At 46.3% G+C, this 24,855-nt stretch overlaps 1 protein-coding gene across 26 annotated transcripts in view; it reads right to left on the bottom strand.

Annotated features, from left to right (window-relative positions):
- The window catches only part of NRXN3 (neurexin 3), a 1,565,929-nt gene that overhangs the window by 1,495,778 nt on the left and 45,296 nt on the right, over positions 1 to 24,855 (bottom strand). For all 26 annotated transcript variants that reach the window (XM_045074603.1, XM_045074593.1, XM_045074604.1 and 23 more), the window contains exon 2: positions 3,590 to 5,016. In XM_045074603.1, the coding sequence (XP_044930538.1) occupies positions 3,590 to 4,298 (709 nt within the window). In that variant the 5' untranslated portion in view covers positions 4,299 to 5,016. The remainder of the gene's footprint in view (positions 1 to 3,589; positions 5,017 to 24,855) is intronic.

The raw sequence follows: 24,855 nt of genomic DNA on the forward strand, positions 1-24,855 counted from the left end.
GCCTACTTGTGCTCTCTGTCTGTCAAATAAATAAATTAAATCTTTAAAAAAAAAAAATGTCAGCCTCGACAGGTCTGAAGTTGAGCACCAAAACATTTTACTTATAAACATAACACCTAGAAATAAAACTCTGGGACCTCTTCTCCATCACATTCAATGTGACCATTACTTGGGCTGGGAGCCTTGGAATGAAGTTTTCTCAAGCAGGCTGCATGGAGTTCAGCCTGGAGCCAGAGCGAGTAACATTTCACCATGTGAAAGAAGACACTGAGTCCACAACCTCTGACCCTCCAGGACCAGCTTGCTCACAGCAGCCATCTCCGGTATCTTCTGGTCTTCATAAAGAAATACCCACTGCGGGGTCAAAACAGCCCAAAGCACATAAAGGAGATGGGCCCATCTGTGCGTTCTTCGCAGGGTGCAGCATGGAGACATTTTAGAGCCATCAAGGCATGGAAAGCCAGACAGGCCGCGCAAACATCAATGCCACGGGTGTGCTAGCTGGCTAATGGACCACAGAGAGTGCCTCCTCCAACAGGCCCCGACCACATCCATCTAAAGCTGCAGGGGCCCTCCCAGCTCCTCCTGCTCCCTAGCTGCTAGAGCATGAAGTACACAACGGACCTTCCGTCCTGGGTACAAGCCCCCTCAGGATCACGTCAAGGAGACGTTCTTACAAACTGGGACAAGCAGAGGACCCACCTCTGGAATAAGTTCCCTGGTTTCGGTCCCGGCCATGCGCAACTGAAAGGAGACGGGGTGGGGGGTGGAGCATCCTCACTACCCACCTCCCCACATCTTGAGGAAAATGGGAAGCATTTATTTGGGCTATTTATCTTGTTTTGTGCAAGATCTACTTGACACTTAGCAGCTCCTGTAATTTTTTTCCCCTTAATATTTTATAGGTGAGGATCTTCCCTGCCCACCCCGCCCCTGCTGATTATCTAGGAATTAACTACGTGTGGAGAGACAGATCTTTTCTAAAAGTCTGTGGTGCTTTTTTTTTTTTTTTTTTTTTTTTGGTGATTGATTAGACACGATGACAATTACCAGGATCAACAGGCTCCAAGGTATCAACAGTAAATTCTGATACCTCCCCCAGCAGCTACCCTCACCTAAACCTTTGCACCGCTCTGTTCCGAGCCAATCAAGTGTTACTGTTACTACAGAGTTCATTTACTCTATTTATGTATCGGGAGAATAAATGAGCTGTGCTGTGTGTTTGCCTTCTTCAGATAGGGGTATCAATCCACAGCCACTAGACGATCTGAACCCTGCAGAAAGAACTATTATTAAAATATCCATGTTGTATTTAGCTATTAAAAAATTGACTGCCTATACTCTGCTCTAAAAAGTGCCTCTGGAGACCTGACTCACACACAGACACACACAGACACACACACACACACACCAAGAGAGAGAAGACAAATCGTACACATATACAGCATAGAGATTCTTCCAGCAGAAAAGTGCTGATCCAGACCTGCCCAGAGGAAATGAGTTCTTTTTAAACACAAAAAATGCAATCAGGGGTAATCAGCAAGTTAACAACACACTTGCAAACACCCTAGTCCCTAGAAAGGAAGAATGCCAGCTTTCAATGCAAGTTCTGAGAACAGAACATATCCTTTGGACGAATGAGAAAAACAAGTGATCATGTCAGCGTCTTCAGGAAGAACTTTCTCCAAAGCCAAGAAGCTTTGGAACAGCAGTCAGCTCCAGAAGGCACCTGCTTATAAGAAGTGCTTCCATAACCACATTCCCAAAGTGGCTTTGTGGGTTGGGGTTGCCTCGGCTGCTCTTCCCCAACCGCTTTTCCAATGGGCCCATGGGGGGAAAAAGAAGCCAAAAAAAGGAGGCATGCGTATCTTGAATCTCCCTCTCCTGCAGCCCACCCACAGGAAGGGAGACGTGATGCCCAGGGCAGCCCAGCCGGGGAAAGCAGCCACAAGGCCTGGGGAGGCTTTTCCAGTCGCCCCTACGTGACCTACAAAGGGGCCTCCAACAAGACCCCTCAAGGTGTCCTAGTCTCCAGCATGTGCCATCTGGAAAAGAAAATTCTAACAATTGTGGCTAAAGTTCATATCAGTTACACCCTCTTTAGGCTGGGTGGGCTGTTGTGGGATGGTTTCAGGAACCCCTGAAGACACTATTTTTTATTACAAACCATAAGACAGGGGCCTCACCAAAAGGAAGAAACCCTGGGATCAGTGCTGAGACACTCATCTGGCCCCACCTACCTGACCTCCCTTGTCCTATTGCTTCTCAGTTTTGGCTGCACGCTAGAATCACCTGGGAAGTTTAAAAATATATAGATGCTTGGATCCCACCCCCCACCCCCCACTCCGCACAAAATTCTGATTGAACTGGTCGACAGGGAGGCCTGAGAGTTTTGAACTCCCTTAAGTGATCTTAATATGTGTCGCCAAGGTTGAGAACCACTGTTCCCCCCTACACCATCCCACCACCTCCATGGAGAGACCAGCGTGGGATGGCCATACACTTCGAGAGAAATCCAGGGCTTAACTCCGAAAGAAGAGGAGAAAATTGAACTTTACCTCTTCCTCATTCCAACCCCCAGCACACACACCCATGGGGTCAGTTCTCACGCTCTTTGTCACTTCAATGCTCCCTCCTGCTCAAAGCTGGGCCTTCAGTGAGTCCCAGAGTCCAGAAATCTGGATTTTTAAGTGTTTTTCAAAGTAGAGTCTGGACCACTTCCTCCTATAGGTAATCTCAAACAGTCAAAAATCATTGAATGAGGTGAGGGCAGTCTAAGTCTTTGAGTTTGAGTCCCCTCTCCCTGGGAAGCTGTAGTTGAACTTGGGGGGCTCTCCAAGGCTACACTGAGTATCGCCAGCTCCCTCCAGTGCTTGGCTGGACAAGGGTCCTGTCGGTCTCCATGTTTTCCTGTACCATTCTCAGTACTCGGAGATACGAAGGGAGGACAGGAAAGAAGAACGTGATATGAAAAAGCCTACTGCTAGAACGAGGTCTTGAGTAGGCCCATCCCCAATTGCCTCATCTACCCTCCAGACACTTCCCTCAAAGACTGTGGGAGGAGGAGCAAGTGGAAGGGCTGGGGTGATAGTGGCCAAGCATGGCCTGCAATCCATCCACCCTCATTCTCCTTTGCACGGGCATTCTTCCTCCTGGGGGTTAAGGAGAAAATGATGGGGAGTTTCCCATCCATCCCAAGGGTCCAACTCTCAAGGGATCAGGAGGGACAGAGGCAGCTACTTTGCCCATTTCTATTGGATTCCTTGCTCTGCACTGACCCTGCTAAGCTGCGCTCCAGTGGAAGGAGCTGAGCTGGGCTCGTATCCTGCAGTCTACGCCATCGAACCCTTTGAATAAAGAGCCCATGATTGAGCAGATGGGATCCTCTTCCTGCTGAGATCTGATGGGTTTTCCATTGAGAGCAGCCAAAGGATTTCCAACCCCTCCTCGAAGGAAAGGGATCCAGTTATCTAACACGTAACTAAAGATGGCCTTCAACAGCAGCATTGGTTTCTACCAAGGGTCTTGGCCCTCACCCAACCCGGTGGGTGGGTGCCTAACAAGAGAGGGCTAGGGAAAAAGGTCTTACCTTCCGAGCAGAGCTTGCCTCCATAGCCGGTGGTGGAACAGTCACAGGTTGGGTGGCCATCCAGGAGAAAGCAGATCCCGCCATTTTCACAGGGACGCTCACCGCAGGGTCCCTCGGCGTCCAACCGGACACCCTGGCTCCCCAGAAGCCGAGGCTCTGAATTGCCATACTTGAGATCCAGAATTAATCCTCTGAAGCCGGGCATGGCCTGTACTCCATCCAGGGTCAGGGCAGAAGGTCGAATGTCGGCGGGGACTCCGCCCAGGAACAAGTCACTGACCACGTCCATGTAGGGCCGCTGAGGCTGCAGCTCGCCCGCCTGGCCCTCGCCGTCGAGCACCAGCACCGTGCGCAGGCGGTCTCGGCTCACCATCAGGAAGTGCCAGCTGCTGTCGTTCACCTGCTTGTTGGACAGCACAGCGGTCTCCGCACAGTCCATGCTGAAGCGGAGCTGCACGCGGCCGTCTACCAGGGAAAGGCAGAGGAAGTCACAGACGCCACCGTCGTCCAGGTAAAGGAGCAGCCCCGTGGACACGTTGGTCTTGAACTGGAAGCTCAGGTCGCTGCGCGTGCTGGCGTCCCAGCGGAGGTAGCGGGCCCACTGGTTGGGGAGGCCCATGAACTCGAGGCCCAGGCAGAGCCCCAGCAGCGACCCCAGCAGGACGCTCACCTTCAGGGTGAAGAAAACCGAGTTCGCGGTGAAGCTCATCGTGGCTGCCAGGATGGAGCCCGGAGGAGCCGCCGGGCAGGGAACAGCCCTGGGGGGACGATCCCCACTCCTTGGCAGCGGAAGGGAGAGAGGAAGAGGAGATGGGCCGGGGCGGTGGGGGGCGCAGAGAGCACACAAGAGGACGGAGGCCCACACGCACTAATCCCCAGAGGGTAAGGAAGAAGGACCGTGAGCAAGACGGTCCCAGATGGGCACGAGCAGGAGATTCGACAACGAGGCAGAGGGGGAAGGCTGGGCAGCAGAAGAGGAGGAAAGTCAGGTGGGGGAGGTGGGAGACCAGAGTGAGGAGCCAAGTGTCCTCCAAGAAAAGATCTCAGCTATCCATGTGGATCCGGAGGCCTTGACTCGAGGAGGAGAAGGTACTCGGCGGGTGGAAGGCTTCAGCAACGCGCTCCTCCCAGCGGACCCCCGAACGCCCCAGCCAGGGAGGCCGGGGAGAGGGCTGGGCTGGGGCTGCCGTGATGGAGGAGGTGTGAGCGGTTGGTGAGGTGAGCCAGGAGAAAGGCGGAAACAGGCCAAGGACCCGCCCAGAAGCTTTACCTCCTAGCAGCAGGGGGCTGCAGGGAGCGGGGCTGCCCAAAGCTGAGGGCTCAGGCAGGGCAGGGCCCAGGGCAGAGCCGAAGCAGGTTCAGGCTTCATGGTGCGGGCCAGAGGCAGTCCTGCCCATTACCTGCCTCTCAGGACTCCAGGAAAACACCTGCAGGGAGAAGGGGGGTGCGCAGAAAGAAGAAAAAGATCAGGGCGGGGTCAGGAAAACACTGCACTTTATTTCACAAATATTGATGAACAGCCGACCGGGATCCAGGCTACTCTAGTGATTGCCACCACCGTGCCTGGTGCTTTAAATAGGAGAGAGGGCTCAGGTTCTCGCAGAGCTGTAGCAGGACCCTGAGCTCAGTGCCTAACGATGCGCGGTTTTTCCATATGCAAAAATAGTATAAAACTCCCAAAGTTGTATCAGCACATTTTTACAGTATCCATATCAGAGGGTCACATAGCTAAAATTTATTTTTAAGGTAAGAGCTAACACTTGAGCACAGACACATAATTTTAACTATTTACTGGTTAAAAGGCACAAAGTGACATTGATTTTTTTTTAGATTTTTCTTTTTCAATTTGACAATCCAATGCCTGGGTGTAGGCGGCCTAAGACAGATTTCCACCTTTAAGTTTTTGAAAGAAATATTTATAAACATCAGCAGAAATAAATTAGAAAGTGAGTAACGAGCCAAACAACTCTCATCTCTTAATACGTGTTGGTGAAAAGTTCTTACAGGAAAAAAAAACACAACTGTGTTTTCGAGACTTAAAGAAAAGCTATGCCTGAATCCTAGTTCTTTTCTATGGAACTTCTGAGCCAATTTCTTAATGTATTTGAACTTGTGTTCCCTCCTCGGTAAAGCAGAGGAAAGAAGTGTCTTTCTAAGGTTGGAGAGAGGTTACAATGAGATCAGGTAAGGGAAGATCCTAGCATGAGACTATACACATGGTAGGTGATCGGTAAATAGTACATTCTTTACTTTCTTATTTCCAGATGAAAGGGATGGGAAGGGGAGCCTGGTGGCTCAGTGGGTTAAAGCCTCTGCTTTCAGCTCAGGTCATGATCCCAGGGTCCTGGGATCGAGAAGTACATTGGGCTCTCTGCTCAGCAGGGAACCTGCTTCCTCCTCTTACTCTCTCTCTCTGCCTGCCTCTCTATCTACTTGTGATCTCTGTCTGTCAGATAAATTTTTTTAAATCTTTTAAAAAAAATGGGGTGGAGGTGGGAAGAAAAGTCCTTGTGTGTCTGCCCATGAGGGAGGACATGGCTGTCTGGGGGGGAGGGGCAGGACATAAAACCACAAGTACTTTTTTAACAATTACAAAAACTGCAGAATGACCAACCCATGAGGAATAGCTAGAACCTAGAACATATTACATATATTTTATATTTGTTGGAAATGCACCAACACCCAGTCAAAGTCAAGTGGGTGATCAAGTGTTGACTCTGGCAGACTCTCGCCCACCCAACCAAGCAGAGACTTCTTTGTTCACATAAGAGCAAGGAGTATAATTTCTGAGAGCTGTGCAAAAGCTGCTTATTAATTGACTCATTTAATAATTCACCATAGTCTCTATTAGAACATCACTGTCCACTACTTTTATGATGACCATGTTAGCAAACCTTCCCAGCTTTGAAGAGGAAAATGTTTCTTAAAAGGAAAAAACACCTATTCCCACTGAAAAAAAACAAACCAAATCAGTAAGAGGTTGATTAAATCCAGCATAAGGAAAGCCTTTCTTCTAGAAAAGGTTTTATCCAAGTAGTGTTTCCCAAAGTAGGGCATGCGTACCTCCCATAGTGTCAAAGTTACGTCCCTGGAACGCAGACACAGCAGTGTGGCGGTGCCCAAACATGTGGACTTTGTCAGAGCCAATTGTTAAAACTTCAGAAATGTATGGTTAAGGTCACTTTGGTAGAATGAAATCAACCAGGCTAGGAGTATTTACACCATGGAAATAGTCAAATACCACAAATCTGACTCTTTGAGAAAGTGAGATTTAAGAAAAACCTTGAAAGAGAGTGAGGGAATTAGCCATGGGAAGAATGTTCCAGAAGAAATGGCACAAAGACCGTGCAACTGGAGCAGGCTGGGATATGTGAAGACAGGCAAAGCCCAGGCTCAGATGGCCAAAGCCAATGGGGCCCTCTGTGGGAAGAAAGGACACAAAGATGGAAGGTCTCATATTACGGATGAGCGGGCACGTGGGAAATGCTTGAAACTTCCAGACTGGTCTATACTATCTATCAACTTACCTCTGAGCCTCTGAAAGTCACTTATTTGTCTAGATAAATTAAATGACTTGTTCAGCTCAATAGGTTTATTAAGCTCTGATTCATTCCAGACACTGCTCTTTCAAACCAGAATAAGAAACCATCCTTGCCCTCAAGGCCATCAAAAAATAGGTGTGTTTCAGAAACACAAAGCATAGTGGTGAAGAGTCTCGGCTCTAGAAGCTTGACAGGGAGCTCCCTCTGGGCAGGGTATGCTTCACCCCGGCTCCTGCCACAGGGCCTTGGCATGGAGTGGGAGCTCAGGAAACATGTGTAAAGAATGAAAAGTGAAAACAGAAGCAGAAGAACATCCCCATGGATCCTCTGACTTCTGTTCTATGCAGTGGCCTCCACACTACCCTACTGTACGCAATGACTGCCATCTTGAGGCATCTGGATGCCAACCTCACATGACTCCAAAAGGCAAAGCAGCACATGTCTAGTAAGCAGAAACCTATGAATGAAGATCTAAGCATCCCAGGAACACTGCCCTCCTAGGAGGATCATGGGAATTTTCTGGGGTGACGGCTCCATCCTGCCTGCTGAGTCTCTCACATCAGATTCACAGTCTTTCCCTCCAGCCCAGGCCAACACTGGAGATACCAACATTCTTCTGCCTCCATCGACAGGGATCGAAAAGGCTGGCTGAGGAAAACCAAGTTTTCTTTCCCGCAGGTGCCAAGAAGCATCTGATTTCAGGACTGGTAACATCAGAATTGGGTTTATCTAGGCTTGACCCCCTATGGTCTGCCCTTCCATTGTTTTCTTGGACTGTGGACATTCCCATGGCCTCTGAGAAACACCAATACAGCCAAAAGCTAAAGACGACCTTACAATGACCAGCACAGGCCTCAAGCTCACTGCCTCAGCATATGTTCTTCAGCCTTCTCTAGCCTTCTAGAAGAGCTACACAAGGCTCAAGAAATGGGAACATGGGAGCAGAGAGCTCTCTCCACCCTGTCAGCCAGCTTCCCCCTCTCTCTTAAGCCATAGGATGGCCCAGGCAGCTGTAGGTATGCGGGCAGTTTGCCCCCAGAACCTGCATGGAAAGCCTGGGCTTGTGCAGAAACGCAGACGCTCATCTGTTATGTGGGAATCTCTCAGGAAAGTGAGTGACATTATCTAATTGCCAGCTAATTTACATAATTATCAAATGGCACACTTTTTATGTGGGGTTAACATCTTTGCAAATGTCTCACAATCCGGCTTCTTAGGAGGCAGGGGGGCCCCTCTCACGACTGACACACGGGCTATTTGCCATAGGCCTGGTTTGGAAGGGCTGCCGTGTGTTCTTCCACCTGCTCCCTCCAGTTCCTCCACTCCCTGGAGACAGGCTCAGGAGAAAAAGGAGCCTGTGTCTAGAACCAGGAGGGGTGTATGAAGGCACGATGATGACTGTCCCCATCCATGCCCAGCCACTTGCTGGTATATCACGGTCCCCAGATTGGGCTTGCCATTTTTCCCGTTAGAAATTCTCATTAGCTTCCCTCTTAATCCCTTCACTAGAACCAGAAAATCCATCTCACGGGTCTCCATTGGTTCTCCTCGCTTCCCCCTTTACCACCCTCCTCACTTCACTTTGTAGCTAAAATGATTTGTCACCACCAGTCCCAGTCCTGGCCATTCAGGTGGGCTCTATCCCAATCTCAGATCCTGCAACCCAATGTAGCCAATTAGAACATTCCAATCTCCTGCCATGGTGATTACTTGAGGGATTAGCCTGTCACCCAAATGGAATCAAATTAGAGTGAACCCTGGGACTTCTGCTGGAATTATTGAAAGAAAGGTCCCCTCTTCTCACCAGGCTGTCAGACTATTAGAATGAAGCCAGAGCTGATGACAGAAACCAAAACGACCTTATCTAGGAATAAAGACAACAAAGGAAAAAAAACAGAGCCAAGAGATGGCTAAAGACAGACTTCTAATGATAATTTAGCACCTAGATGCAAACAGGCCTGAATCCCAATGTCCAATAGATCCTGGGATTTCTGTTATAAGAACCACATTTTTTTTTTTTTGAGCTAGTTTGAATTGGGTCCATAGACCTTCAAGCACATGGTCATTGACCATTGACATATTGACAGGAGCTTTCATTTCATATGGCCACCCATACCTGTCAGGACTTCCTGGGACCAGAGACACGTCAGATGGTTCACCCCCACTACCAGTGCCCACACTCCCACTCGTCCATGTCTTTGGGTGAAGGCATAGGATGCAGGCATACCCTACCCTAGGTTTTTGTGGGGAGTGGGGAAGGGACTACAGGCTCGTTCCTGTACAAAAGCCTGAGAGATTCACTAAGTCAACTAAAATGCGCCCCACCTGATACTACACAATTAAGGCAGCCTTCACACGCTTGGTCCTCTCTACCTTAATATCACAGTAAAGACTCTAGAGCAGGCAGTGGGGGAGGGGGAGGCATGACTTCTCTCCAAGACATGAAAGCAGTTTAGGGTAATGATGTACAGCATGGGCCCTGCCATCAGGCAGACCTAGATTTAAACCCAGACTCACTATTACAACTATTCAGCCTGGGGCAGCTCTCTAAGCCTGTGTTTGTTCATCAAAAAAAAAAAAAGGGGGGGGGGAATGATAATACCTAACTCATAGGGTAGTTTTGAATTTTATTAAATTTTAATAAGTATAGAGGTACAACTACTTCTGGAAAATTGTGCAATGGGAGCTACCTAAAAAAACCCCAATGACTCTACAACTCCATTCCTACGGATACACCAACAGAGATGCTTACATATGTCCAACTAAAGACATGCATGACAGTGTTTATAACAATGCTATTCACAGTAGCCAAAACCTAGAAAATAACCAAATGCCCATCTGCAGTAGAATGGATAAATCAATTGTCATCTAGTCATGCAAAATGCTGTAGGGCAGTGAGAATGACTGGTCTTCATCTCCAGACAGCAGTATGGCTGAATCTCACAGCAGGGGACACACTGAATGTGTTCCATTTATATAAGGTACAAAAAGAGGCAAAATTACTCGATGTTGTTAAATGCCAGCATAGCGGTTACTCTTGGGGAAGTTGCTGACTAGAAGAAGGCAAAGAGGTAAAGGAGTGCTATTTCTGGATCTGGGTGATGTTACATGTTGGGTTCAGTTTGTAAAAACACACTGTTTGAGCATAATGTATGTACTTTTCTATATATATATATGTTATTCTCCAAGTCAAAGTCAATCTCTTTCCGGGAAACTATGGGCAAATATCCACCGGGTCTTCCAACAGAGAACCCACTGTCCTTCTCTGCTCCCAGTCTGTGCTGTACCTCAGCTCCCTGTTTCACGATTTCTTCATGTCCAAGAATACCACCCCGCCTATTCTCTCTTCTTCCCCTGAACTGTGGGGAGCTGCCACCAAGCTTACCCCACCCTCTGTGTGCAGTGCACCCCCCCCCCCCCGGAAAGGGAAGAAAGATAAGGAAAACCTTCGAAGACCTCAACTCCAGTCCATCAAATGGGCCTCTGGAGAAGGGTGTTAAAACCTCACATTGTGCCTCTCACCTGACCTGCTCAGACTAGGCTGGGTAGCAGAAGGACAGCTTTCAGAATCCATCCCAATGACAGAGATAATGTTGAGTCATACCTGAGGTGGACAGGGATGTGGAGAGAAGAGAATTTTTTAAAGTCTTGAGTTATAACACCTTTTTGAAAAAACTCAATTTTCCATAAAAACTAAGAAGTAGTCATGTCAGACTAACCTAAATTCCTTTTCCGTCAAGAATACTGATCTATTATAGTAAAAACACTCAGGCGTTACAATACGTATGGACTTCGGCCAATCTTTTCAAGAAGTTTCTCATGCTAGGAGGCCCGGAAGGTGGACGGAACAAAAAAGATGTGTCACTGGCAGAATAACAGCCTTCAGAGAGGGTGAGCAGCTTCTGGTGTGAGGTCAGGCCTTGCCCCATTGCTCACATTCAGTAAGAGTTTGGGTGGGACCAGTCATGTTTGAGGGTGACCCGACATGGACAGTGAGCACCTCAGAAGATGCTGCAGGATCTCAAGAGGTCACATGGGCTTCAATAGCCTGCGTTTGGTAGGACAAACTTTGATGGCGATAAATGTAAAGCTAAACAGCCCGATCCTCCAAAGTAAACGAGCCATAAACATGGAAGGTATAATTTGTAACTTTGAACTAGCACTGAGGAATCAAATAGACAGGATGAGGCAAGAGAGTACCTGTGTTCTGTGACTGCCAGATAAACAAACGCAATTTTGGATCACATGAATTAAAATATAACCTAGAGGAAAAGGGAGATGATCATTTGTGTCAATTTGATCATGAGATTTTTATTCTGAACCCCATTCTTTGAGAGAGGTGTGGGTAAGCTGGTAGGTAGAAAATTGAAGGGAAGTCTTTTTGTTAACTTTTTTTTTTTTTTTTTTTTAAGTCATAGATCACCCATGGCATAGAGAGAAAGATTTAAAAAAAATAAATAACCCAAACCCTGAAAGGCACTTCCATGCTAGTAGAAAGGAAAGATATGAGCCTAGATCATAAAAGGAGTAGATCAAAGCTGAGGGGCAGGCTCTATCGAGTATGGTCTTAGAATGGCAGTAGTCCATCCCTAGGGTCCAAATAGAACACTGGTGCTTGGGTAAATGCCCCTTTCACAAAAGTCAAAAGCATGAGCTCTGGAGCCAGACTTCCTGGGTTCAAATCCCAGACTCACTGCTTGCTGCCTGTGTGACCCTGAGCAAGTCACCTGTAGTCCATGAGCTTCAGTTGCCTCATCTGTAAAATGTCAATGATCACAGTGAGTTGCCAGAGTAAGGCCCCACTGGAAGGTAAAGCCCTTAGAACAGTGCTCAGCATGGGTCAGTGCCCAGTAAACGTTAGCCAGCACCGCTGCTGCCACTGTTCCCGTGGTCCTTGATGTTCACATTTCAACCTAGCAGCATGGCTGATGTTGGTACCTCTCACCTGACCTGCTCAGACTAGGCTGGGTGGCAGAAGGACAGCTTTCAGAATCCATCCCAATGACAGAGATGATGTTAAGAGTCATACCTGAGCCTCTTGAAATGGGAAACCTTTGGAGGTACCAGGGTGTTTGGGCTTATGGGGGCAACCCAGCAGTAGCATGAGAAGCACCTTCTGGGGTCTGAAGCGTTCCTACATTAAAAGAGAGATCCCACGGGTTCTCTATGGCCCTCAAAGAGAGGATTCTGCCTAGGGAATAAAGTTGAGGAAGAGTATTTGAGTCTTTATTTTACACACAGACCACCTCAAGATGACGTGGGCTTCCATGTCATTGGAGATATTCCAGAAGAGGCTAGACAGCCTTTGGAGTTGTATGTCTAGGGCTCAATAGCTGTGCATGTAGTATAATAGAGTCTAAGAAGAAGAGGAGGAAACTGGCCCGCTGAAGTCAGTGAAGACTTCTCAGAGAAGGGGAACTTAATGGAAACTTGAAGGATAAGTAGAGCATAGGCAACTGGGAAGGAGAAGTCTGGTGCGGGGTTGTGGGGGGGAGGCAGGGGATAGGGAGACCATTGGACGGGGGGTGTCCGAACCAGGCTCTGTCTTTCCAATAACTATTGGCCAAATGAACTTATACAAAAGTATTATCCATCCCATTTTAGCTCTTCTCTTGTATATCAGAACAATGAACACCTTCCAGGATGTTGTGAACATCAGAGGAAGTAAAGGACTGCAGAGTGTAAGGTAATAATCATGCCTTCTTACCATGCCTTGACAAGTCTCTGAGCTTCACAGCAAAAGCAACCCATGGCTTTAATCTCTCCCCTGTCCACCACCTCTACTCCATCCCCAAGGGGACCTCTGAGTTGTCTTGTAGGCAAAATGCAACAATAATCTCTTGCCCACACATTGCAGGATTCGGGCCTTGCAAGATGCCAACAGCTTAGCTTCCCCAGCATCTCTGGTGCAGCCAGGAACCCAAGAAGCTGTGGTCATTCACAATTCAGACTCCTCCCATCTCCCAGCCAGCAGGCCTCCCCAGCCCAGAATTCTAAGCCACGGGTTGGGAAGCCATCTGGCTGCGGGGAGAGTTAATAATTTATAATGGAGATAATCACCCTTCAAGATGCCCGCCCCTTGGGACCATTAAAAAGGATTCAATTGAGAGTCAGTGAGTTCTTTACATGAGGGGACAGGGAGAAGGAGGGAGGGGAGGGTTGGAGGTGGGGAGGAATAGAGGAGGAGAAGGGGAGGGGGAAATCAACTAGATGTTTAGCCGATCTGCCCCCCTAAAGGAGGTAGGGGAAGAGGGAAATTATTCAGTCCAAGAAGACAATCTTATCCAGCTTTCACAGCACCAGCCCAGCAAGAGTGCAATTTACTGGCCTTTTCTCCTAGCCAACTCTCTCTCTATACAAAGGGGAAAAAAATCAAACACATGCAAGAGATGGGGAGAGAGATGCAGACAAGAGAAAATAAGCCTGCCCAGCAATCATGTCTGGGGCTGCTGGGATGACTCTCTTTTCTCTTTCCAGGGCACAGTAAGGCCCCCACTGTGCTAATTATTCCCATTACTTGACAAATTCTCCATTAACAAAGCAAGTAGTGCCAGAGCTGGCAGGGGGATGTGCAGAGGCTCTGGACAGACTAGAGCTGTTCACACCCAGACCAGACAGCCCCCACCTTCACCATGGGTCAAACATGGAGCACAGCCTCATCTGTGGGGTTCACCCCAGAGGTACAGAGCATGCTTCTTCCAGTGTCACACAATAGTTGAGGATGGGAAACGTGAGCGCAGCAAGTAGGGACAGTGCCCAGGAATGTCATCTCTAGTAAGGGTCATAATGTGGCTAAGCCTGGAAGTCTGGGACAAGCTAAGGGCAGCCTCTGGGAAGGGAGGAGAGTGGATTGGGTGTGTTCAGGACCAAGGACAACGGCCACTGGGTGCTCCCATGATTTTGGAAACCCACTGGAAAGGCTGTTCCACAGTTCTGGTTGCACATGCATCTTATATCAGCAGAACTCCTATCACTCTTATACTATGCAAGGCATACTCCAAGTATGTTATACCTGAAATCACTTAATTCCTGCAGAAACTGAAGAAGTATACCTGTTATTATCCCTGTTTTATAGATGAGTACACTGAGATCTCCAAGAGATTAAATAATTTTTCTGAAGTCAGGCAGTTCATAAGGGGCAGATCTAGGTCTGGCTACAAGTCAATGCCACAAGCCCCATCTAATTTACCACATCCCCTTCTCCATCCTTTGGCTCCCCAGGGTTCCCTGGCTCTTTGGCAGAAAACTCCAGGCTTGGTCCTGTGACCTGAGATCTCATAGGCTACTTTGACCAATTCAGCTCTACCAGTATGTGTTTCTCTCCTAGAACCTGTACCAGCCTCCTACACAGTGTCCCTGTCTTGTCCTTCCCTCTTACAGGATATCTTCTGCACAGTAGTCAGAGTGACCTCTAAAATAGAAGTCATTGCTTCCTCATTCAAAAGTCTCCAATGATTTGTCTACATACTCTGAATGAAAGCCAAAGTCCTCCCTGTCAATACAGTCAATGATACTGTAACAGTGTTGTGTGGTGACAGATGGGGACTACACTTGTGGTGAGCATAGCATAATGTTTACACTTGTCGAATCACTATGTTGTACACCTGAAATGTGTGAAACATGTGTAACATAATGTAGTATCATGTGTCAGTTACACCCAAATAAAAAAAATTTTAAATGATAAGTCCTCCCTGTCTTCCACAAGACCCTACTTGGTCTTCCCCCCAGCTATCTCTCCAAACTCATCCACTACTTCTCACTGGGCCTTAGACACACAATTCAACCTCGGAGCCTTTGTTTTTGCTATTCCCACTGCCCAGAATGCCCTTTCCCAACCCCTCGCATGTTGTATTCCTTCTCTGCACCCCAGACCTCCACTCTAGTGCCTCCTCTATCGAAACTAGGTTTAGATAGTTTAAACTAGGGGGAATAATAAAAAAAAAATAAAATAGCTTTGGAGGTACTGATTAGTATTCTTCAGTCTTCTCCCCTTCCACACTTTCTGGGAGACCTGTCCCTCCACATCTTTCCATCTACCTGTTCCCAAGGAACTGGGAAGAGGAGGTGCAGGTACCATCACCAAACAACCAGCCCTTCGCTCCTACCTTTACTCAAGAAGTCACTGCCTGAGAGAGAGAGGCAGCCAGAGGACAGGGCTCTAAACCCCACTGATGGCCAGACAGTACACCATGACTCGATGAGCCCACCTGTTGCAACACCCCCAGATTCCCACTGACCACTGCCCCCTCTTCTATAGGGTATAAATTGTTCCAACCCTCATACTCTGTCCTGCAGAGAGGTGGAAACACATGAGGCAGAAAGAGAAGAAAGGAAGACTTGGGGCAATAGGAGAAAACACAGGAAGGGGATAGTCTTGAGACTGTCCCTGAACAGGGCAAGCATTAACAGTTCAGGAGCTTTGAAGGTGGGTATGGTGCCTGGCACAGAGTAAGCTATAGATGAATGTTTGTTGACTAGACTAAGGGGAGGAAGCAGGTGGAAGTTTGGAGAATTCAAAGGAGAAATCTGTGGGTCAGACAATTGGCAGACTGGCTCTAGATCTCTATCCTGGCAGTGTAACAGATACAACCACCACACACCCACCCAGAGAGAAAGAATATCATAGCTTGAGATGATCATAGAGACCTGGTTCAAATCTCTCATTCTGTAGGTGAGGAAGGAAGGAAGGACAGTCAAGCAAGGTTCTAAGTTCATACAATTGGGCAGTGGCAGAAATGGCACTAGGGCTCGGGTACTGGGAACTTTTGACCAGAGATACTTCCATGAGAACAGCAACTTTCCTAACTTAGGCCACCAAATCCCTTATGTCTTCTGGAAGAAAGGGAGGGAGGGAGGGAGAAAGGAAGGGAGGAAGGAAGAAAGAGTATACCAAACCCCAAAATATGACAGTTAGAAGCAGAGCTGCTCTGTAGAAGTACAAGGTGAAATCTAGCCTCCAGGACTCCACCTTGGCTTGCACAATGGTCCTCAAGACTTTTTCCTAAAAAATTCTAAAGTCCTAGAAAGCACAGTTTCAAAACATTGGTACTGCACCAGCTTCAACATGTAAGAGAATATCCCTAAAATCTTTTAAAACCTTCCCCTTAAGAAGCCACAAAAGAACTGTCATTTATATAAGCCCTTCTTAAACAGAGGTACCTTTGTATTCCTACTCACTTGGGACTGAGTCTCATAACTTTGGCATAACAGATCCAACCGTCAGTAAATATTCATGCAAGGAACACAGTCCTTGAGTTTACCCCTACCCCGGCATGAAGTAGGGCTGTTCATCTCTTGTCTTAAGCCTCTCTCCAGTAAATTTCTGGGGCATCCTTTCCCCCCAGGTTCTGGTGGTCTAGAATTTCATTAAGAGCCAGACTCTGGGGCGCCTGGGTGGCTCAGTGGGTTTAAGCCTCTGCCTTCGGCTCAGGTCATGATCTCAGGGTCCTGGGATCGAGCCCTGCATTGGGCTCTCTGCTCAGCTGGGAACCTGCTTCCCTCTCTCTCTCTGCCTGCCTCTCTGCCTACTTGTGCTTTCTGTCTGTCAAATAAATATATAAAATCTTTAAAAAAAATAATAAAAAGGAGAACTTTCCTAATTTGGCTATTCTAAATAATGCTGCTCTAAACACAGGGGTGCAGGGATCCCTTGAATTAGCGTTTTTGTATTTGGGGCAACACATCAGTCTCCTTATCTGGGGATCTTTTGGGTAAGGAAGGTAAATACATGAATCCTCCCTTCATATGTCCACAGTCCATTCACTAGTCAATCACAGAACCTTTTTATTCAGCCAGATGGAACCTCAGATCCTCCTCAACAACTGGTCCAGGCACGTACTACCCACCCACCAATACAATAGGCATGTAGAATGAAACATTTGGGCTCATCCTGCAGTAACTAAACACAGGTAGATGGTAGACAATGGACTCACCTATGCCAGACTCTGTCCTCTAACAGCGAGTTCTTATATAATGACAAAGCTCTCCATCTAGGGCAGCTGATCTAGAACTTGCATTATTCAAATGCAGTCCCACATCGCCAGTTCCAAATTGAAAGTTCCAGTTACATCTTTCTCTACAAAGTTATAGGTTTTACTTAACAGTAAAAATATGTTAATTTTTTTAAAATTTAAAAAAAAATCAACAATTCTACCACTATGGCTTCAACTTCAGGGCTCTATTAATAATCCTGGAATGTTTATGGTCTTTTGTTTATCATACATTATTATATAATCAGGACTAATACAACCTGTAATTTTGCATTAATTTCCCCACTTTACTTATTAGTATCTATTTATACCTTAGCTTTTAAAAATATGCTGTGCTTGAAAGGTAACAAAACAACATCTCATTTTAAAAATATACCTTCTAATTCCATCCCTATGCTAAGCCAGGGTGGGATTTTGTTATTCCAAACCAGGGAAGTCTTTTCGTATATTCCAAAGGTGAGTGCCTAAGACAGGGTAGCCAGAGGATGCTAAGAGGTCACAATATTTATTATATTCAATACAACTCACAATCATTCATTTATTCATTCAACAAACATCCAATAAATACCTGCTACTCACCAACCAACATGTAAGGTAGCAAAGCCCCAGAGATCCCAGCCAAAGCTTAGAGAGTGAGGGGAGACAGATATGTGAGCAACAATCACAAGAGGAGGTGAGGGGCACTTTAATAAAGGTATGTACAAGCGTTATATGAGCACAAAAGATGTACCCATGACTGACCAAGAGATACAAGAAGGCTTTTGAATGGTGCTTCAAAGCGTAAGGCGTTTTGCTAGACCAAACCACAGGGGAGGTATACAAGCATAAGGAAGGCATTAATAATGGAAGGAAAATGTGAAAAATCAAGGAGTATTTAAGAAGCAAAAAGAAGTCCTATCTGGGGGCTCCTGGGTGGCCCAGTCAGTTAAGCGTCTGCCTTTGGCTCAGGTCATGATTTCAGGATCCCAGGATCGAGACCTGTGTTGGCCTCTCTGCAAAAGGGGAAGGTCTGCTTCTCCCTCTCCCTCTGCCCCCACCCCCTGCCAGTGCTCTCTCTCTCTCTTTCAAATAAATAATAAAAATAAAATTTAAAAAAAAAAAAAAGAAGTTTTATCTGGCTAGAATGTAGGGTGGATGGGAGGGAAGAGTGGAAGAAAACATTAAGTTAAAAAGTCCTCTTGGGAACAGAGTTGTAAAGGTCCTGAGTATGAAGCTCAGGTGCTTAGGGAGCTTAGGGGGCCACCACGTTTTAAGTAGTAAGGGAAGTGGTTTTGAAGCAGAGAGACCAATTAGCAGATCATTGCTATTATCCAGAAGAGATATGAGAAGGACCTGAACTTGATCCTTATACCAAGTCTTAACTTTACATGGCCATTTCCCATACACCTGAATAGCCACACTGATCTCACATCTGAGACCACATCCTATCCAGGTAGATAATCCAAAAAAAAAAAAAATGGATCTTTCATTCTGGATTCAGTGCCATAACTCAGAACTGCCTGATTTGTGGAATTCTTGATTCTAGCCTACGTTGACTTGTCCAGACCTCTCAGCCTCTGGCCACACACCCTTATGTAGCCCAGTCTCTTTGCCCCCAAACCTCCAAAGAGAAAGTCATTCTAGATGCCTCAAATCCTCCCTGGGGTGCAGAGTGTTCAGCTGCTCTTGGAAGAATGGACCAAAATAGAAGCTTAGTAGGTATGAACCAATCCTGAAACCTTAACATCCACTTCCAAAATCATCAGAACAAAGAATAACCAGATATCTGAACCTTTTGGGTGTTCTAAAAAGCACTTTCCGAGTAGACGGGAGAAAACAAAATGAAATGAAAAACATTAAGTCTGGTACAATCATGTCCATGAAGTTGGGATGGGGATGACCTTCAGAAGAAACTCCAAGGATTAGTCCACTCGAACTAGCCTAAACCCATACTTCCTCCAGTATGCTCCTCAGAAAACCAGTCCCATGAGATGCTCTAAAAATCAAAAACAAAAAGAAAGGAAAGAAAAGGTCTTCATGGTAAATATGTTTCAGAAACATTGCTATTCATACAATGTTTGTTGATAGCAAAATTCATATATGGAAGCCTGGGCCTCAGTGTGATGATATTAAGACATGGGGCCTCTGGGAGTTCAGTGGGACCTGAAGGTGAAGCCCTTGTGAATGGAAAGAGGGACCTTATAAGGGCTGACATCAAATATCTTGCTTCCTCCTCTTCTCAGCTTTCCACCATGTTTGGATACAAGAAGACAGTCATCTACAAACCAGGAAGTGAAATATCTTGCTTCTTCCTCTCTCAGCTTTCCACCATGTTTGGATACAAGAAGACAATCATCTACAAACCAGGAAGTGGTCCTCACCAGAAACCAGATCTGCCAGCACCCTGATCTTAGACTTCTCAGCCTGTGAAACTGTGAGAAATAAATGCTTGTTGTTTAAGACACCTACTCTATGGCATATCTGTTACAGAAGCCCAAACTAACTAAACATCAAATATTTTTCTGATTTTAGAGACAGGCAATGAACAACAGAATATTGAGGCTCCAAGAAGCCTTGTAGAAAAGAAACCTGAATGCATCTGGGTAAGCCTCCTTCTTTTGCAGATGAGACAAACTGAGGCTTGAGCCATTTCCATTCAGTTCTGCATTGTTAGCTACTGCTCCCCAGGCTGCAAGTGAAGGTAAGTGACCATCTAGCAAGAACTATGTCTCGCTCTCTATGAATGCCCAGAACCTGGTCACCTGCATGATAGGCAAGAGACCCCTGAATATTTGTGGACTATATGACCAAAAACAAAGTTTGGAGTTCTTTTAAATGGAGACAGATGTACAAGCTTTTATGTTTCTTACCACCCATCATTCATCCACTCAAAAATATTTATTGTGCACCTATTATGTTCTGTGTGCACAGTCACCATGGGGATAGAGCTAAGAATAAAACAGACTTCAGCCTTTACCTTCAGCAAGCTTACAGCCTAGTACGGGAAGGAAGGTCAAGAACACTCAAAATTATTAAGAGGCTCTGTAGAGAGAGAAAGTATAGGTTTGAGCTGTTGCCCGCCCATCCATCTTTCTCCTGGAGTCTCTCTTTCCAAGGATGGATGTTATTGCTATTACTGGATCTCCATTAAAATAGTTTCCTTCCCACACCCACCCTCTTGCTTCTTTATTTGTAGTATCAAAAAAAAAAAAAAAGTTCCCAACACCCTGTCAGAGTAAAAGCAATTGTGATTCCCAAGTATAGTATGGAGCTGTGACCGCCTCTCCCTAGAAACATCTCCTCCCCGGGAAGCATCTGCCCTCCTCAGTTAGTCAGAAAGATCTAGCACGCAGAACCCCATTCAAGGCAATGTGGGGGCTGGTCTTTACAACACCTTCCCAAAATAATAAGTCTCCCAGAGAGTTTACCTTGGGTCAGCCCAAGCTCTTCTAGCAGCTGTGTGTGTGTGTGTGTGTGTGTGTGTGTGTGTCCTCTGCCACTTTTATTCTTAAGTCTAGGACTGTTCAGGCGAGTGCTCTCTGACTCCAGTAGCCAGCTGCCTCCTGATGCCTCTTTTGAACCCTTCCCTCTGTGGTCTCTGGAATTCCTGCTGTTCATATTTGACTCCTCACAATACAAAATCCTGTATCTTCTCTAATCAAATGATTTCTTTGCCAAACAGTCTCAGTTAGAGCCACTTGTATCTCAGGATGGGAGCAAAGCAGACAGCATCTTTTCCTCCTACTTTTGCCATTCAAGGGTCCTATGGCATTTGCAACCCATCCTCTCTTCATACTCACTGTTTATCTACCACTTGTGGTCAATTAGGTTATTGTGCAAAAAATTCACTCATCATCCCTTCTATCTCCATAGGTGGAGTACTTCCCCACCCCTCCACTTTGGCCAAAGAAATATTAGCAGGCATGACATGACTGAAGGCTTAAAAAGTACTTGCTCCTTTGTACCTCTGCTATCATGATGAAAACAGCTTGGACTACCTGCCATTTTCAAGAGGTAAATGACCAGAGACATTCCAGCCAGCCACCCAAAGCATGACCAACCTAGATTAGCCAAATGCCAACTTAGATTAGCCAACCTACAGATTGGAGATCAATGAATTATCCAGGTAGGTCGGGCCTAAATCAACCATCTCCTGGTATAGAAATTGAATCAGTGCTTACTATTCTGTGCCACCAATAACTTCTTGTGGTTATCTTTTATACAGTAATAACTGATCAGTACATCACCCCAAGATTACTCTGTCACATTCACTGATACGTTTAACTCCTAGCTAACTGTCCCCTTTTGCTCCTTGACTCCAACCACTGTGTACAATGTCCATGCGTACAGTTGCTCTAGTTTCACAGCCTCATGGTTTCTTCTGTTTTAGTAACCTTCCCATCATCTTCATTCCCTTCATACCCACCAGAACTTTGACCTCACTCACAACTACTTCTCCACCATCTCAGAAAAACCTTATTCCTGCTTCCCATCTCTTCCTAATTACTATCTTCTTTAACCTTATCAATCCATAGCACTTCCAACTCTCCACTCTCTGCATGAATCACCCCTTCCTCACCCCCTTAACTCCTGACCTAGACAGGGCTCCACGGCCAACCATTCCTTTACACCATAGACTCCCAACACCTCCTGACAGTCCTCCGCCATGGAGGACATTTAAGCACCCACCCTCTTCCTTCTGAGTGACTGATCAGTACTGGATACCAACAACCCACTGTGCCAGTGAGTGCAATTATAATTCTGTCCCTCTCAGTTTGGTGGCTCAATAACCCTCGTACTTTTTCTCAATCTGCTCTTTTCTTCAGTTCTTCCAAACCCTTTTCCCCGTCTTCATTCAGTAGATGCTACAGGGGCTTCCATTTTACTAGGGAAAGTCAAGCCTGTGGCTGTACTCACTGTTTATCTACCACTTGTGGTCAATTAGGTTATTGTGCAAAAAATTCACTCATCATCCCTTCTATCTCCATAGGTGGAGTACTTCCCCACCCCTCCACTTTGGCCAAAGAAATATTAGCAGGCATGACATGACTGAAGGCTTAAAAAGTACTTGCTCCTTTGTACCTCTGCTATCATGATGAAAACAGCTTGGACTACCTGCCATTCCCAAGAGGTAAATGACCAGAGACATTCCAGCCAGCCACCCAAAGCATGACCAACCTAGATTAGCCAAATGCCAACTTAGATTAGCCAACCTACAGATTGGAGATCAATGAATTACCCAGGTAGGTCGGGCCTAAATCAACCATCTCCTGGTATAGAAATTGAATCAGTGCTTACTATTCTGTGCCACCAATAACTTCTTGTGGTTATCTTTTATACAGTAATAACTGATCAGTACATCACCCCAAGATTACTCTGTCACATTCACTGATACGTTTAACTCCTAGCTAACTGTCCCCTTTTGCTCCTTGACTCCAACCACTGTGTACAATGTCCATGCGTACAGTTGCTCTAGTTTCACAGCCTCATGGTTTCTTCTGTTTTAGTAACCTTCCCATCATCTTCATTCCCTTCATACCCACCAGAACTTTGACCTCACTCACAACTACTTCTCCACCATCTCAGAAAAACCTTATTCCTGCTTCCCATCTCTTCCTAATTACTGTCTTCTTTAACCTTATCAATCCATAGCACTTCCAACTCTCCACTCTCTGCATGAATCACCCCTTCCTCACCCCCTTAACTCCTGACCTAGACAGGGCTCCACGGCCAACCATTCCTTTACACCATAGACTCCCAACACCTCCTGACAGTCCTCCGCCATGGAGGACATTTAAGCACCCACCCTCTTCCTTCTGAGTGACTGATCAGTACTGGATACCAACAACCCACTGTGCCAGTGAGTGCAATTATAATTCTGTCCCTCTCAGCTTGGTGGCTCAATAACCCCGTACGTCAACTTTTTTCTTCAGTTCTTCAATCTCCCCTCTTTTCAGTAGATGCTACAGGGGTCCATTTTACTAGGGAAAAAGCCTGTGGCTCCCACGTCTTCATTCAATTAGGTTATTGTGTAGATGCTATCTCCATAGGGGGCTTCCCCACCCCTCCACTTTTACTAGCAGGCATGCATGAGTCAAGCCTGTGGCTTGTGACTGAAGGCCTACATGTCTCTCCCCTTCAGCTCCTCCTCACTTTTCTCCCAACTGCTTGTCCCACTATTTCCTTCTCAATAAAAAATGGTCCCTTCCAGACTGACTCCCCCATTCTCTATCTCCAAGCTCTCACCTCCCCAGGACCTTGTTCTATCACTACCTCACCGAATTTTGCTCCATAGCCCCTCTACTCACCCCCTTCCCACCTGACCCACTGCTCAACCATGGGCTTGGAGCCTTAAAATGAAACAAACCTTCCTTCTTCCCTCACCTCTGGGAAGTTCCATAATTCTTCTCTCCAACAAGACATATAATCCCCACTTCTCCCTTTCTATCCTCATCATCTGTATCTGGCTTCTGTCGCCAACACACCTTCAAGTCAAGAGCTCTTCGCAGGGTTACCAGTGGCTTTGGAAACACTCAAACCAGAGCCTCTTCTCAGGTCCCACCCTCCAAGACCCGTCTGTTTGTTGCTTTTGGCCCTGTTGACCCCTTCTTCAAATCTCCTGCCTCCTTGAAAATCACTCTGCCTGTGAAAGTAACTTTTTACTTCTCAGTTGCCTTCTCCCCACCCCAACCTTTGGATGTCAGTGTCCGCTGGAGCTCTGTACCCAAATCCCCTTACCACCGACCCATTCCTGGTCCTCGATGATCCCCAGGCAACTCAGACATAACTTGACTAAAACCTATTTATTATTTTCCTTGTCCACACCCTCCCTTATCTCTTCCTTCTGACTTGTTATCTTTCCTAATATCATCATCCATCTGGGAGGCCCAAAGCAACCTGGGCGTTATCCATTATCCCTCACCTCTCTCTCACTGCCCCACAACCAACCAGTCTTCCTGTGTCCCTGTGTCATCTCAACACCCCCTATCTCCTTCTCTCTCCTCTTTCTACAGCCCTCTCTCTCCCCTCCCTCCCTTTCCACGCTACTCAGTTCAAGCACATCTCTTTGACTTGGATTATTTCAAATGATTCTGTACTTGCAACTTCTTCCTGCTTCCAACCTTCCTTATACACCACTTCCAAGACAGAATTAACTTTCTAAAATTCACATTTAAACATATCACTTTCCTGCTTCTAAAGAAACTCCAAAGGCTTCTTTGTTGGTTGCCAATAGGAAAGAGTCCAATCTCCTTAGATTCAGACTCCAGGATCAACTAACATTTTATGAAAGCTTACTGGATATCAAGCACTGTTTTCATTTTATCCCTGCAGATATCCAGTGATGTAATATTACCTGCACTTTAGGGATGGGGAAATTGAGACTTCAAGGCTGAGTAACGTGTCTAAGGTCACACAACTAAGAAGAAGCTAAGATCAAACCCAAGGCTTCCAGCTTGAATTGGGGTACCTTCCATTGTGTCCTGTAGTGGTTAGCCTTTGAGATAATAATTTGGGACTTTGGCTATATGATGTTCTATGTTTATCTGATTAAGTTTCTCAAAAGTGGCCCCCTTTTTCTATAGTTGTCACCCTTTCCAATTTCTGCTGGAAACCAAAATCTGAGGGGACCTCACTTTAATCCTGGGTTTTCTGGTCCCCAATATCCCCAGGCAAACACCAAAACATTCTCAGCATCAGATATCACACAAAATTTTCAGTGATCCCACCATCCTCTGGAACTAGTCACATTTTAAAC

This window comes from Mustela putorius, unplaced genomic scaffold (genome assembly GCF_011764305.1).
Source record: "Mustela putorius furo isolate JIRA1106 unplaced genomic scaffold, ASM1176430v1.1 tig00000129_pilon_pilon_pilon, whole genome shotgun sequence".
NCBI classification, from domain to species: Eukaryota; Metazoa; Chordata; class Mammalia; order Carnivora; family Mustelidae; genus Mustela; species Mustela putorius.